The following is a 14,322-nucleotide window of genomic DNA, read 5'->3' as shown; positions in this document are numbered from 1 at the left end:
TTGCCGCTAAAAAATGCAATCGACGGATGTGTGACGGTGGTGTCGATCGGTAACAGTTCCGTCACCACTGGTTTGCGTCGGTTCCCTTACCGGTTTTGCCCCTGGTTCAGTCGTCCCACTGCACATATCCTATCGTGAATAGCTGGTCATACATCGATATGCATACGTCTATCAGACCCCATATGTATGCATGTGTCGAACTATTTGTGTTTTTGCATGCCGATGTACGGCAGGCGGGACTTGCTATGTAAAGGTATGGCTCGCCTCATGTATTTTGGTAGGCATAGTTTTTTTTTTATCTAGTTGTGTCGCTTGTGGAAATTGAATATCGTTACTGGACTAGGTTTACATTCACAGACTCGAAGGCAACTCGAATGTTTATCATCGAAAGGGGTTGCAATAATCGTTTAGCCAATGCACAATTGGATAACTTCAGGATAATGAAATTTGGTCACATCTCTCCGTATAAGGTACAGGGTAAGAACATAAACACTGTTCTGTCTCATATCACTGCAATTGCTAATTCGTAAAGGCACTGCTAGGGAACAATGGGTTAGTTAAACGTTTCGCCCCAACTACACCATATATATATATAGAATCAATAAGGACAAAACAGAACTTTAGATAGGCTATATTCGACCAATTCAACTGATCAGGAAGTAAAATTGCGATAACGATACGAGTATCGACCGTCTGGCTAGTCCCATTAACCGACTCAAGGTTCTGCGCAGACCGTCAATCAGCAAAAAGGCAACGTTTAGCTACTTAAGAGCTATTTATCACATTTTGCAAAGTTCCTACACGATGTATTGAAGTTTAGCGGTTTTATCCAAAGAAAAAAATTGCAGTGGTAGAGGTCTTATTGTTATTGACCTATTGCTAACATTATGCTTTAGCACTTCATTTGTAACACTACCAGAGCAGCTTTTCCGTCATTTTCCTGGCCATTTCTATATGCAGTAGGTTTTGTTCTTCTTCTGCTCTTATGTGCAAGAAATGCCATAAGGCTTCGCCTCATCTTTTCGTCGACTGTAAACCCCTAGCGTGTACTCCCATAATTTCGGTCATCAACCATTTTTAGCCAACAGCTTGGGCTGTTCTATTAGTTAAGTAGATGTAGGATAAAACATTGTATGCCTATTCTGCCGTAAACCATTGTTTTAGACGGTTAGCGCCACGTATCTACGTTAGACCATGACGCGTCCTTAAGTGGGGTGGGTTGACACGCTGCCCCTGCACTGTCACTGGTAGCTTCTCAATTGTTCCGAGTTATCACGCGCAGACGCACGCGGTCTGCAACGTACCCTCAAAACGTTCTACAGCGTTCAATTTAAGATGCAGCTAGTACGGAAGTAGAAGTTTCGCAAATGGTAATCTAGTAGATCCATATCACCGATAAGACTGAGGGATTGGTGTGCTTTAAGGAATTATTATTTTAGCCAGTGTACATCGTATGGGTAACATATGGACACACTGTGCTATATTTACCTAGCAGAATGTTAGTTTTAGATTTAAATTTCTCACTTATCTTCTATGGAGCTTTGGCCTTGCCAATGAAGGCTCGAGGTGAGTAGCTTAGCTTAGGCGGCTTTGTATACGTATACTTTTCTGTATATAGGATTGCTTGTAAAATGTTGTATGCACTAAACCGAAAGCCTGAAGAAAAAAGTAGAGTAGGGGCAAATTCACCAAATTTAAATTATTACCATTACTCACCAAATTAAGTTAGATGTCTTCTTCGTGCACCTATTGGAACTAATTGATCCTCGATGTTTCATATTGGCAGATTGCATTTGGCATAGCGTTAAAATATCGAAGATGTTCAAATAGCGTGAAAAGTATAGTGCCGGAATCGCGTATATATGAAAAAAACTTCTGCATGACAAAGAGAAATTTCGAAATTATTCCGTTTCAATTTTTAGTCGTAAGTGAATTAATTTTTCGAGGAATAATGAACTACCGGATTTAGATTAGCTAGGTAAAACACCTATATATAACTACGAAAATAGCACCTATATTACACACTGATTACCGTACCTTGCTGAATATTACTCACCGATACTCATGACGTACATCGCCCATTTCGGATGCGAATTAGTTAACCATAGCAGTAAAGTGGACGAGACCTTTCTACTATAAATAAGAGAAGACTTAACAGGTCAAGCTGCATTGGTGACGCTCGTGTCTTCTTGGCTTCGATTCGGATTTTTCAGTTTCACAGATACAATTTTCCGCCTTTGGTAACGGAGCCTGAGACAACTGTTTCGCCATAACAATCTTAGCTTGGAAACATCACCATCTATTTAACTGCAACTTTCACAAATCTCGTAAATGAACTTAGCTATAGAGCAAAGTAAAACCGAAATTATAAGTCTGCCACAACTCCAGTATGAAATTATGGAGTTAATATTATGTACTTGCGTTATACTTGAGCTGAAAAGAAAAAGTTAAATCTAAAGTTTTTTGTCAACGACATGTACGGCCTTAACCCTAACGAGTCGGTGCGAATACGTATGATCTATACGAGCCAAGAATCGCTATGATCCTCATACTTTACGTCATACATTTACAAGATATGCTTAGTAAGCCCTGATCATTTGGTAGGTTTGCGAAGAGACAGGCAAATATATAGAGTTTGTATCTAGAAATAAATATCTTAGTGTAGAATGTAGTAAACGATTTCAACTATATTTTCATAATGATGTAAAACAAGATTGCTTCCCGATGCGAAAATAGGGTCTTTATTTCGTCGCTATTTTCCCGACGTCTCAACGACGATGCTATTGTTGTAACGTTGTTTATTCATTTTTTAATATTTATATAACCATAATATTTACTTTAATACAAAGTATAATGTCGTAGACTGTACTGTGGATATTATTCGGTAAGCCAGTTTCTATTTTGTTAGCGGGATTTCAGCCGTACTTCCGTTAGCATCGTTATAAGCTCTACAAATTCGTATGCCTAAAAACTAGGCGACCAGTGCTCTTCGTCCGTGAGCATGTCACGTCATTACGGCAACAACAACCTCATCTTTGAATAAAGAAAGTATACACATTTGTGACCCCGACCTGCGGTTGGCAGAGTTTATTTGCAGATAAACACGACCTTGGCTTTGGAAAGGAAACTTTTGCGCATCGTTCATAGCTACTAGGGCAAAGAGAAAAGAAGGCATCGTTCGCCGCTCACACCCAACTCGGCGAGATGTCTTTTCCATATTAAAACTCATGCTAGCTTCGTTGCAAGCGTGTCGTCGTAACGTGCGCAGTTGTTTGAACGTGCACCGCACGTTCGTGTGTGTAATAAGTGGTGCTACGAATGATGGTCCAGAAGCAGTTTTTAGAATTACCGCTATACAATACTATAATAGATTCATCTGTTTTTTGATACTGTAACGGATACATTATATCTAGAGAAATCATTGTTCTAATAACAATTTTTGCTTAACTTATAATCTGCTAATGGGTTCGAGCGTACGTAAATAAAAAAAAATATATCCTTTTTCGAAAATTGGCTGCCTTTGGCGGAAGAAACATGAGAACCAAGCGGCTTGAGCTCGTATCGTACGGCAATAATCTTGTATCTTTAATCATAAGTTGCGTACTCCTACTCATTCGATCGGCCTTAATTAAGATTTGTCTCGAATAAGAATTAATCTTACGTAAAAATCTATTATTCTATAGCAGCGTTCAATATTTGTACGTTTCCAATACATTCCACCGAAAATAACTATGCGAATGACCATTTTTATTTATTTCATTTTCATATTATCATTTGATTTATAAGGTTGGACGGTGGATTTTTTTCTCACCTCTTTCACTGAACAAAATAAACCCTTACTTTTACTCGCGTAACAATACTGATGCATTGTGATAGGAATTGTTCATATTGGGTACCTTTTGTCAGTGTGTAGGGCTTTCTCCGACTTTCCAGCAGATAATTATGCCGTCTTGTGAAAAGCTGAAGGGTTTTGTCTTAAGGAAGTTTTCCGACAGTCTTTTAAATTCTTGATTATTATATAAAATAGGGCCGCAAAGGTACTTGCCCACTGAACGGAAAAGGTGGGGCTCGGAGCAGTGCAGGGTCCGAAGAATACGGAAGATATAACAGAATCTTCTATAGTAACTCCAGCGGTCATAAGGAGCAATTCCCAATACTAGGCCCTTACAGTTCCAAGGAGCGCAAACCATAGCTTTTTTGAATGAATATCTAGTTGGATATTGGACCCTGGTTTTTCTTCATCAGCCAACTGTTCTGATCCATGATCTATGTACAAATATTGCTGCTCATCACCAGTGAAAATTTTGTGCAGGATTCGCTCGCTGTGGTTACACGACGCCCGAAACCAGACTAAGTACTGGACTCAGCGAGCGTACGAGGTATCCGAGCTCTAAGTTTCTGTGTAAACCCAAGGGACTTGAGGTGATTACGATGGTAATGTCATTGCCGCCCATTTTTTCGACTAAACCCTTGAGTTATTTGTCAGCTGAAGTGAGGGACGCACGGATAGAGAAGTTGTTTAAACAGATACGTGAACCTAGAATTTTTTACTAGTAACGGATCGGCTGCTGTAGATTACTTGTTTTATTGAAGCTCCAAACGTACATGACCGGTTAAGTATTAAAATGTATACTATTCTGTGAAAACCATTTTATAAATGAAATCAGCCCGATATAGGACTTCAGAAGGCCCGTTGCAAATCCTCGTAGAATAGTTGCCATTTTCGATTCTTTTTGTGTAAAGTATTTTCAAATAGTTCGTTCGAGATGATTAGAACTTATGGGCTTTTCTGTAAAAACGTGAGCGCATAAGTGCTACAGAATATAACAACCGTGCAGACGACTCTAACAAAGGTAGGCTCACTTAAAGGAATTATATTAAGACGCTTTTATACAAACGGAGAACGCAATGAATTTTGTTTTCATGAGCCGTGTTTAGAGTAGTTAGTAATAAGTCGCCGAGTAATATCTAATAACACGAAACATTTCTTTAAGAGGGTTCGGGGAAAATTTTTTACGTATGACCAGACACCAGCAGGGAAAGTCCACTTCGTGTGGGCCAAATGGATAAGAATTGTCGGATGTCGCAAAAACAGATAAAAGCCCTTTCGCTGTATAGATTATCAAAGAATTATTTTTATTTAATTATGTATATATAATGACAGATTTCGAAATCGAGCGCTGTGACGACGACTGTCGATGTGTTGAACATGGAAATGTATTCTTTTAGAAGAAAATGCATGGCTGTGCGTACTGCACGTTTTCACTGCTTCATATATATGCAAGTGTGATATATATGTAGGAAAATGCACGTACAGCATGACAGGCGCGACCATATCGAAGACGTGTAAGTATAGAACGTCTTTTGATCACTGGCATGATATTTGTGGATGGAAAAGAGAAGATGTTTTGTCTGATTTGAATTTAGCACGAGTAAAAGAAAAGAATAAAATGACATTTATTGCTGGACGATGCATAGTTTATGTTCATATGTATATATTTCACGACACAAAATGTATGTACCACACGCGTATGGTACTAATTACACGTGTCGGAAAATATCTCTGAAAGAACTGTAGTTGGTTCTTATCGCGTATCAAAAACAATTCATACAACCCACTATTACTAGTACTACCAGAACTACTTTATCTCTTCGCGTTTCAATGACACCTTCAATTAGTTTGGTTAATAAAAACATGTCTAATTGTTATTACATTACTTAAAAACAAACGTTAATTTATTTTTTTGTTCTGTACTGCCGTTCGCCCTCATTCTCTTTAATTTTGTCGTTTCCGATATATTATAGCCCTTCGTGACTTTTGCATGCCCTCCCATTCCGTACTCTAGAATAGCTTTTTGTCTCGTTCACCGTTTCATTTTGTCGTCGGTTCCACCTCGCCTTTTTTGTCTATCGAGATGATACTATTACTTATTCTTAATAATAATCCTCATCGCCGTAATAGTACTTATACCGTCATCGGGATAATACTCTTAATAATTGTCCTAACATACTCTTTTGCTTTCTGACACTCTCATGTTCTTGTGGTTATTATAGGTTATTTTATTTATATGGCTTCGTTTTGCTCTTTTCTTCGTATCCACTGCCTCCAGCTTGAACACCAAAGGTTGTTGATAAGTCTTTTTTTTGGCCTTGATATTTATTATTTTACGTTTACTTGATCCTTTCCTGCCGTGCTATTTTTCACGCAACTCGTCCAGCTGCTCTCTCTTCCTTGGCTCCTTTTTTCTATCCTATTTTTCCTCCGCATTTTTTTCTCTAATCTTATCTACAGGTTCCAACAGACAACTTAAGCCGCGCAATCTAGATCGGCAATTCATTCATCCATTCTTGATGAAACGTTTATTTTTTTTTTTTTCGATATTTTTATGTTTAGTCGTTATTTGTTGTTGGCAAAGAAACAATGTAAAGAAATCCTCTTGTGTGTGTGTGTGTGTGTGTTGTGGCGAAAAAAGATGACTCTAATTTCTCGTTCTGATCTTCAGTCTCTGTTTACTTGATTATTCCTAATGCGTTTGTTATTTGTGTGTCATCCAATTTTATAAACCTTTTCAATCTTAATCTTCATAAACATATTATTATAATAATTGTTGTTGTTATGAACTACTTCGCTTTTTCTCTCTCCCCATGTATATATATATATATATATATATATATATATATATATATATGTTTTATTGTCATTATTACAATCCGCAGTGAAGTAACTCGTTTTCCCATATATCGTCTGCTTCGCCTTGAATATAACTGACTAGCCCTTTCATCTAACACACGTCTTTGCTATCGTTCGAATTTGTTTTCTATAAATACGATCCTTATAAATATATTAGCGTTGTTAATAAATTTTATATGGTCAAAGCCATCGACACGACTTCATTTCGTCTGTATCAACACCTACGGCACCGTTTGGTTTTATTTTGTTATTACTTTTATAGTTACATGTGAAACGATATCTTGTTGTTTGCGGTTCATGCAAAGAAGAACTGTAACTGTTACTAAAATACTTATCAGCCCATTGTTCTTTATCATAGTTATCTTTAATCCATACTACCATTACGTTTTTTCGATGTAATCGCTATGATTTTGTTTTTTTTTTTATCAGGCTTTATCGAGCTGTGAACGATCCATGCTAGTGCAGCCCGTATATGGGCAATTGTAATAGAATGTACAGGCGATATATCACAGTTCTATCATACATGCAATCTGTGTGTGTGTGTGTGTGTCACGCAAAATTGGGAGAAATTACCCTCGTTGCGATATTATTTCTATTCTTATGTCGTTGTTATTATACGCTCAATGTTCATGTTATTGGAAATACCAGTTTCGTACAGTGTACAAATTGTAATAACAGTGTTTTTCATCGAGTCGTTCATTAGATTATAGGTCGATGTGCTTCGGTATGTTTACGATTTCTTCTACTAAAAACCACGACTGCTGGCAGTATCTTGGAGCATGAAAATTGGGTTGAAGAGGCTTCAACAATATACAGTTGTTCTAAACGAATCGTCTTGCAGTTATCTGATTACCCGCAAAAACCGTCAGTAAAAATTAACAGGCAGGTGTTATTATTTTAGATAATTAGGAAGGTTTATATACATGTGTATGCAAAACACAACGCAAACTAATTATCGCTTATTGCAATACTAAGGCAGCGCGCCTTCTTTTCCATCAAACGTATGCATTTGCGCATATGTGGTTCACTAAAGGTAGTGGCTTTTTCAAATGGATTATAAGGACAATATGAAACAAGCCTTAAAAGTCAACAACGAAATATGACCGCATCTCCGCTTGTGTTATTACAATTATTTTTGGACATTTTTGGATCAAAATAAGGACCGAACCGTTTCGAATAGTAAAGAAAGCACAGTCAAATAGCTTGCTTCATATGCGGTCCTCTACATAGCCGTTTTCGTTTTAAAGACCAACCAAGATCATAAGTAGTGGCCTTTAAGATCCCAGTGATATTCATTATTTTTCAACTAACGTATACCGTCATTCCTCAGTACAATAATCCTATTCCGCACTTTCAATACTGTTAAGGTCATCATTGTATAATCCTCAGATCGCCATAGCGATGGTTGTTGACCTAGCGGTCCTTAAAGCATCCATATTGTCCCTATTTTCGAAAATTCTTCCCGCGTTTTGTTCTTAGCTATTCCTCCAATAGTCTTTTTGATTTCGCATTTCAAACGTTAGTTAACACTATTAGATGGCAGTATTCCAAACTGGACCGTTAATACCCCATATTCTTGGATCTACTCCATTGACAAACATTTGCACATGTTCGCCATTTCAGATTCGGCGATCCACCTCCTGCTACTGGGTAGCATTCTTATACTTTTGTAATGTTTGTACGCCCACGACCGCCACCTTTGTGAAAGATAATAATAGATGATAAATTAATGTGCCACTATAAGAGTCCCTGTACGAAGGCTCGCATTCGTTTACACCATATGCGCATACTAGTTCACCCAGAACGAAAAAATACACCCCCATGGCACAAACTTTCTGAGAAAATTTTTTTCGAAACTAGCATATCCTTCTCTCGCTCACTTCCCTTAGAAATAGGCGCGCTCTTTCTGGTTTTCGCGGGCGCTTTTCTTACTTCCCTTCTAGTCAGTGCCGTTCTTTTTTAAATTATTTTGGGCCGCTTTTATTTTGCATTTGTTTCAGAACTGCCATGAAGCAAAAAGATAGAACGAACAGAACGCGTTAAGGGTAATGGGACTAGTTGCGAGATCCTTGCTCAGCCCGCCGCAGACGCAGGACTGCAAAACGGAAGCCCGACGCAGTTCTGCTACTGCTGCTGTTGCTGTTTCCGCTTACGAGTATCACGGTAAGCCACGTTACTCTCCCATACCAGCTTTCCCTCTCGCCTTTGTCGCCGATTTCTGAATCGCCTGCTTATTGTGTTCCTGCCTCATCCGTTTAATACTTTCGGCATTGTCGTCCTCGTCGTTACTACCGCATCTAGCGTCTTTCTTACCTGCCAAATTATCCCCTTATCCACCGATTCTCTTGGTCCTCTTGTTCTTTCGTCTTCAGTTTCCTTAGCCTTTTTCTTTCGCCTACCGCCCTCTTTGCTTCCAAAACTTTCAGTACCAATGCTAAACTCCAACTCTATCCTTTTCCTCTCTACACGCCTGACTGCGCAGTTGGTCGTGTGTTTCAAGCGAGCTGACGAGATCTGACGCCAGACAGTTACGCAGATACAGCGACAGCCGCAAAGATGCGCCAAAAGATTAAGCAAACTAGCCCTCGATATGATTTTTTAATGTTATGTCGCTTTATTTCATTGTTTGCTTCTAAAGTCTCCCGCCGGCAGCTTCAGGCTGCTGCTATGTGGGGTGTTACCGTTATGCCTTCTGTGACTACAACGGAACGGCAGCGACCACTTCTGGCCTATACTAATATTATCTTTCCCGTTCACGCAAACAGCGGAAGCTGAATGGGAGAGGTGTGAATAGGTAGGCACTCTGCTCTTCTCATTCAAGCCTTACACATCCACCGGCTCCCCACGAAGCAGTTTGTTTCCTCGTTCTTCCGTATCACCCCGCTTTTTCAAACCCTGCATACTATAGGTAGACATAGAACGCATTCTGTATTTTTCCAGTTTTCCCCATTTTCGTCTGTTGCTATCGTAAGAGCTTGCGTACCCCTTGCTGCCATGACCGAGGGCAAAACTGACAACAAAAAATCTCTCCATTATTTTCTGTTGGAAAGGCACACCGACGAACGAGAGCTTCTTTTCGACGGCCAGCCGGCCTAGCCTAACCATCACCCTTCCGTCTTACCAAACTACCTTTGTTCACCTTGCCATTTAAATGAACTAGTCACTTTTCAATGTCACCATTATTTCCCTCGAGCAGACCAGATTCTCCTTTGCCACTTATTTTCGGGGAGACCTTCAGAGCCCCCTAAATCGAGAGTCCGTCTGTACCTTGCCTGCCACCTGCCCGGTTCTGCACCGCCATTCAGCAGCCGTTCAAATTCATCTGTTTTTATCCGTTTGGTCTTTCGTTCTTCAAATGAGACCGGCACTTCATTTCTAATAGGCGCTCGCAGCTCTCTTTCCTTTGTCTCGCCTACTTGTTTTTGCGCGTTTCCAAACTCCAGAATTCTCTCAAGCTGCTACTGCTCCCATAGCAACATGAGCATTGCGGTAAAGTGAGTAGTGGGCGCTTCTCAACTGCCATCCAAATGCTTCATCATCTGCTGGTGCTGAACTCGTCACTAGCAGGCTATAAGGGTCCAGGTTCTTTCTGCACTATGCCGTCCAGACCATCAAACGAACTGGACTTATGACAAGTACGAACTGGACTTATGACAAGTGTAGATTTGTCATGGTTTACTAGTTCGAAATCATTTCTTTTACGTAAAACTGTAGCTCCCTACGCAGTGGATTACACAAACATAATGCCACGACCATATATGCATATAGAGTTAAAAAAATCGCGCTTACATCGTCGAAAAACGTCTGTTTCTACTAAACTAAAACTAAAAAAGCTAATACTGTTCTTCTGCTCGGACCGTAGTACCCAGACACTTTGACCACTATCGAACGACGTTCCTACCGTAGCCGCCTTCAGCACTACCACCATTACCTTGACTTTTGCTTTTATGTTTATTACAAACACTTTCCAATTGATATCCCAGACAAGAGAAAAATAAAATAGGGCTTTTTATTCTTGTATGTGTATATCTGCGCACGTTGTGTGTTTATCACCATGTCGTGTGCCTGTCGTGTTTGTCTCCAAGGCTGCTCTGTTTTATGTACTATGTTGCTGTTATTACCTTACTACGGCTAGTGATGTAACTATACGTGTTTTTTTTTGTTGTTGCTCTTTTGCTGTACATACATCCCCTTTTTCTTCCCTTTGGCACAGTGACCGTCTTAACAACCAGCCTAGGTGGTTGCCCACTTGGGGCCTGTACAGATCCTTGGCCTGGGGCGACGGACCTTTCCCTTCAAGGCTCCCTTGGCGCTTTTCAGCTTCTTCGCGCTGGTACTAGGCACAACCCGACCAACGTCACCCGCTAGTAGCCAGTCGTTACGTCCGCTTCTTTTTTTTTCGTTGCAACTTTTCGTTTTTTGTTGTCGAAATTGGTTCGTTGCAACTCGCTTCAGCGTTTTTGGGTCGTCCTTTGCTTGTCGTCTGCTATCCACTGCTAATCCCTTGGGAAGCTTCAGACACAAGCTGCAACGATGAATACGGGCCAGGCAGTAGCGATGGCTACGGATTTGGGCCTTGCGCTCGCCGATACTGGCCAGCGTCCAATGAGGGTGATGCCGTAGGGAGCCAGGACCAACACTCGTGACGAAGTATGTCTGCCGCTTCTTGCCGCTACTCCCACGCAGCCGCCGATCCTGCTCTCAGCCTCTGTTTACGCATCTCAGCATACGGGCCATTCTAGTTCGCCCATCCTGACAACTACTTCGCCCTCTCTTTTATCCAATCTCAGTCCGCACTTCCTGCTGCCACCTTCCACTTCGTCGTATTCGTCATTGTCGTTGGCGCCTTTTTCGTTTTATTTTTTTTTATCTACTGCCAACATTCTCAGGTTCATTCTGTTTTTCTTTGTGTTCCTTGGCCGTCTTGCAACGGAGACATAGCACGTTCGCGAGGACCGCCAAGAGACTTTCTGCTGTCATGCGACGAAGTAGTATTTCGTCAGTTCTTCCGTTCCATGTTTCCTGCGTTTCTCTTCCTATCAAATCGAACCGTGAAGAAAGTGAATCAAAAGCAGAGCTTGGGGACGAGAGGGCGACTGCATGATTCGGTTGCTTGTAAAGCACTCGAAAGAGTGCTTTTTTGTGCTATGTACACATTGAGCGTTGGCTTCCTCAGCACATTCGGTCTCGATCGCTGTCTCTCTGTAACAATCTCGCATACATCGACAGACAGACACTCAAGCGTGGTATCGCAAACCCCAGATAGGGTTCCACAGAACAATGAGTCTCTTGTGGAAGTTTGTTTCTGTCTCGTTTTCTCGTCTCTATCAGTTTCTGTTTTTTTACCTTGCTCTAATTTCTCTCAAGAGACAAAGCGTTGCTGCCGTTTGCAGGAGTTACATGACCTATATTGTGTCTGCAAAGATTAATATTGTAATAACGTACATACAAGTTTCTATGATAAAGGGCTTCCGTCCTGCCTGTACTAGCCTGTCTCAGCTTTGCTTGGGTTAGCTTAGTTAGCGTTACCATATCTAATTATAGATTCATAGTACAATGGCGCCGTTTCAATACACCACAGTCCAACTCAAACGAGTAGACTGGTAACTTTACGGTGAATATTATCATCTGCTTCTCTTTTCCCGCTGCCGACTAACTGTGCAGTCCATTCTAGCCGTTCCATTACATAAGGCACTGTTAGAGGACGACGCGCACGGTACAGGGGCGAGCCGCCATCGTCGGACAAAAAGATTCTCAAACTTCCTCACTTATGCTTCATCTATATTCGTGACCGTCGGTCCTGCGTAGCTGAACGAAAATGGGGATGATATTCAAGAAGTACTTTTGGCGCTGCCAATCCAATATACGCCATCATCGCTATCGTACACTGAAAACAGATATACATTCACACCGAACTTTAGTCCAATTAAAAGGCAATACGGGGCTTTGGCATTAGAATCGCGTTAGTTTTTTTCAGTGTTTTTTCCTTACATTTTATCACCTCTCTACAACCATCGCGAATTGATAAGGTACAGCAATTTGTTAGTATCAGACAGTTCCCGTACAACGCTCCTTGCTTGGAAATGGAGCTTTTACACACCATTTGAAAAAACGACCCATCGACATGAAGAAAGTAATAAAAAATCAATGTAAAACTCGTCCACGTTAAAACATGCCTTCAGTTATTTAAATGGCTTCCAGATAAAATTTTCTAAGTTACAGCGTACCATATATTATACATCTATCTTCGAAGGTGGTGGATAACTACAAGAGCATGCGGACGGTCATCTTGCGTGAAAATGAATAGATTTGAATAGTTCCATTGAAACAGCTCGGGGAGGTTTTCCCTACCAGAAGCGTATCACTACACTTGCTTCCATTGCTTAAACGTACATCCCTTTCAGTAAATACAAGTTTATAAATGGACAACAATTTCGAACTTCAAATAAGTCGAGAATTCAACTTCGATTCCAAACAGAGGTAGAAGAAGGGGGTCAGAGTCCGTCAGCGAGAAGTTTTCTAGCAAGCAGTGGCACCATACAGTTACCAGTTAACTAATACAGTTAAAGCGAAATAATAGCCAATGCAGCAAAACTAACACTAACAAACGTATACTTCACTTACCTTGTTCTCATAGTTTTACTGACCACTTATCAGAGATAGGCCTCGGCTGGGCGTAGGGGCTTTGGGACCCCGGTGGCGGTTGCCCCTGCTGGGGATGGGACGCTTGTTGTATGTGCGGAATCTGCTGATGTGCCTTTAGAGTGCTAGTACTGTAGTTATACCTGCAATCGCTGTTAGTTGCACAAAAATTAAAGGACCATCTTATGGCACGCATCATAATGTGATTACCTACGAACTAACCGTCACATCCAGGATGGTGAGTTTGTAGCTGGCTTTTAGTCTTTGGTTTACTTGCTTAAGATCGATTCTGACTGCTTGCCCATGATGAAGGGGCAAGTCTAAAAGGGGCTTATTTCATTTTGCGTGTGAAACAAAACTCAGCGATTTTGGAATAGATCCCAAACGAAACGTTTCTCGACTCTAAAAGGCTCTTACTATTTGCGTCTATAATATAATAAAGTAAACTAGAACACCGAAAAGGACACAGCGAACTATCTAAAATACTTCTATTTCTATTCTATCATATTCTATTGATTAATTTTATTCTATTTTATTCTACCTAACCTAACTATTCTACATAAATTGTAAATGGCTTCCGATCCTGTTTAGGATTAGGTACGAACCTCTGAGGGCATGCATCGCCAATGATGATGGAGTCGTCCTCGTATGCCGAGGAGCAAAGGTCGCTTTCGGCTGCTCCGGAAGATATAATTGACGATACAGCCTCCTGTTTATGCTGATTCGCTGCTGCCTCCTTATACATATCTGCGGTGGTGAGCGAAGGACCTGGTATTAACGTAACGCGGCCCATTACACAAACATTCTATGAACTATGAATATTGAAAATATAATCAGTACTCATTTTTCAACCTATGTAAAAGAACACAGCAGTGCCTCCTGTGCTGCTAAGTTCATTTGTATTAATCTTGTTTCCCAATTCCCCGTAGTTCTTTCTACTGCACCGAGAATCAGCGTAACTCGCGTGATTATTTATGAAATAATTAACA

General features: G+C 40.6%; 1 protein-coding gene across 1 annotated transcript; it reads right to left on the bottom strand.

Annotated features, from left to right (window-relative positions):
• Positions 1 to 5,438: 5,438 nt before the first annotated feature.
• On the bottom strand, positions 5,439 to 14,101 carry LOC111271842 (uncharacterized; the record flags this gene model as incomplete). The annotated part of the gene is given in 3 exon segments (XM_086973070.1): positions 5,439 to 12,578; positions 13,316 to 13,485; positions 13,939 to 14,101. Coding segments are annotated over 2 exon segments (326 nt in total), but the record flags the coding sequence as incomplete, so codon positions are not given.
• Between the last annotated feature and the right edge of the window lie 221 nt (positions 14,102 to 14,322).

The sequence above is a fragment of the Varroa jacobsoni genome, unplaced genomic scaffold, assembly GCF_002532875.2.
Source record: "Varroa jacobsoni isolate VJ856 unplaced genomic scaffold, vjacob_1.0 contig01110, whole genome shotgun sequence".
In the NCBI taxonomy this organism is placed as follows: Eukaryota; Metazoa; Arthropoda; class Arachnida; order Mesostigmata; family Varroidae; genus Varroa; species Varroa jacobsoni.
Note: the sequence above shows the minus strand (reverse complement) of the source record. Positions and strands in the feature narration are given on the sequence as shown.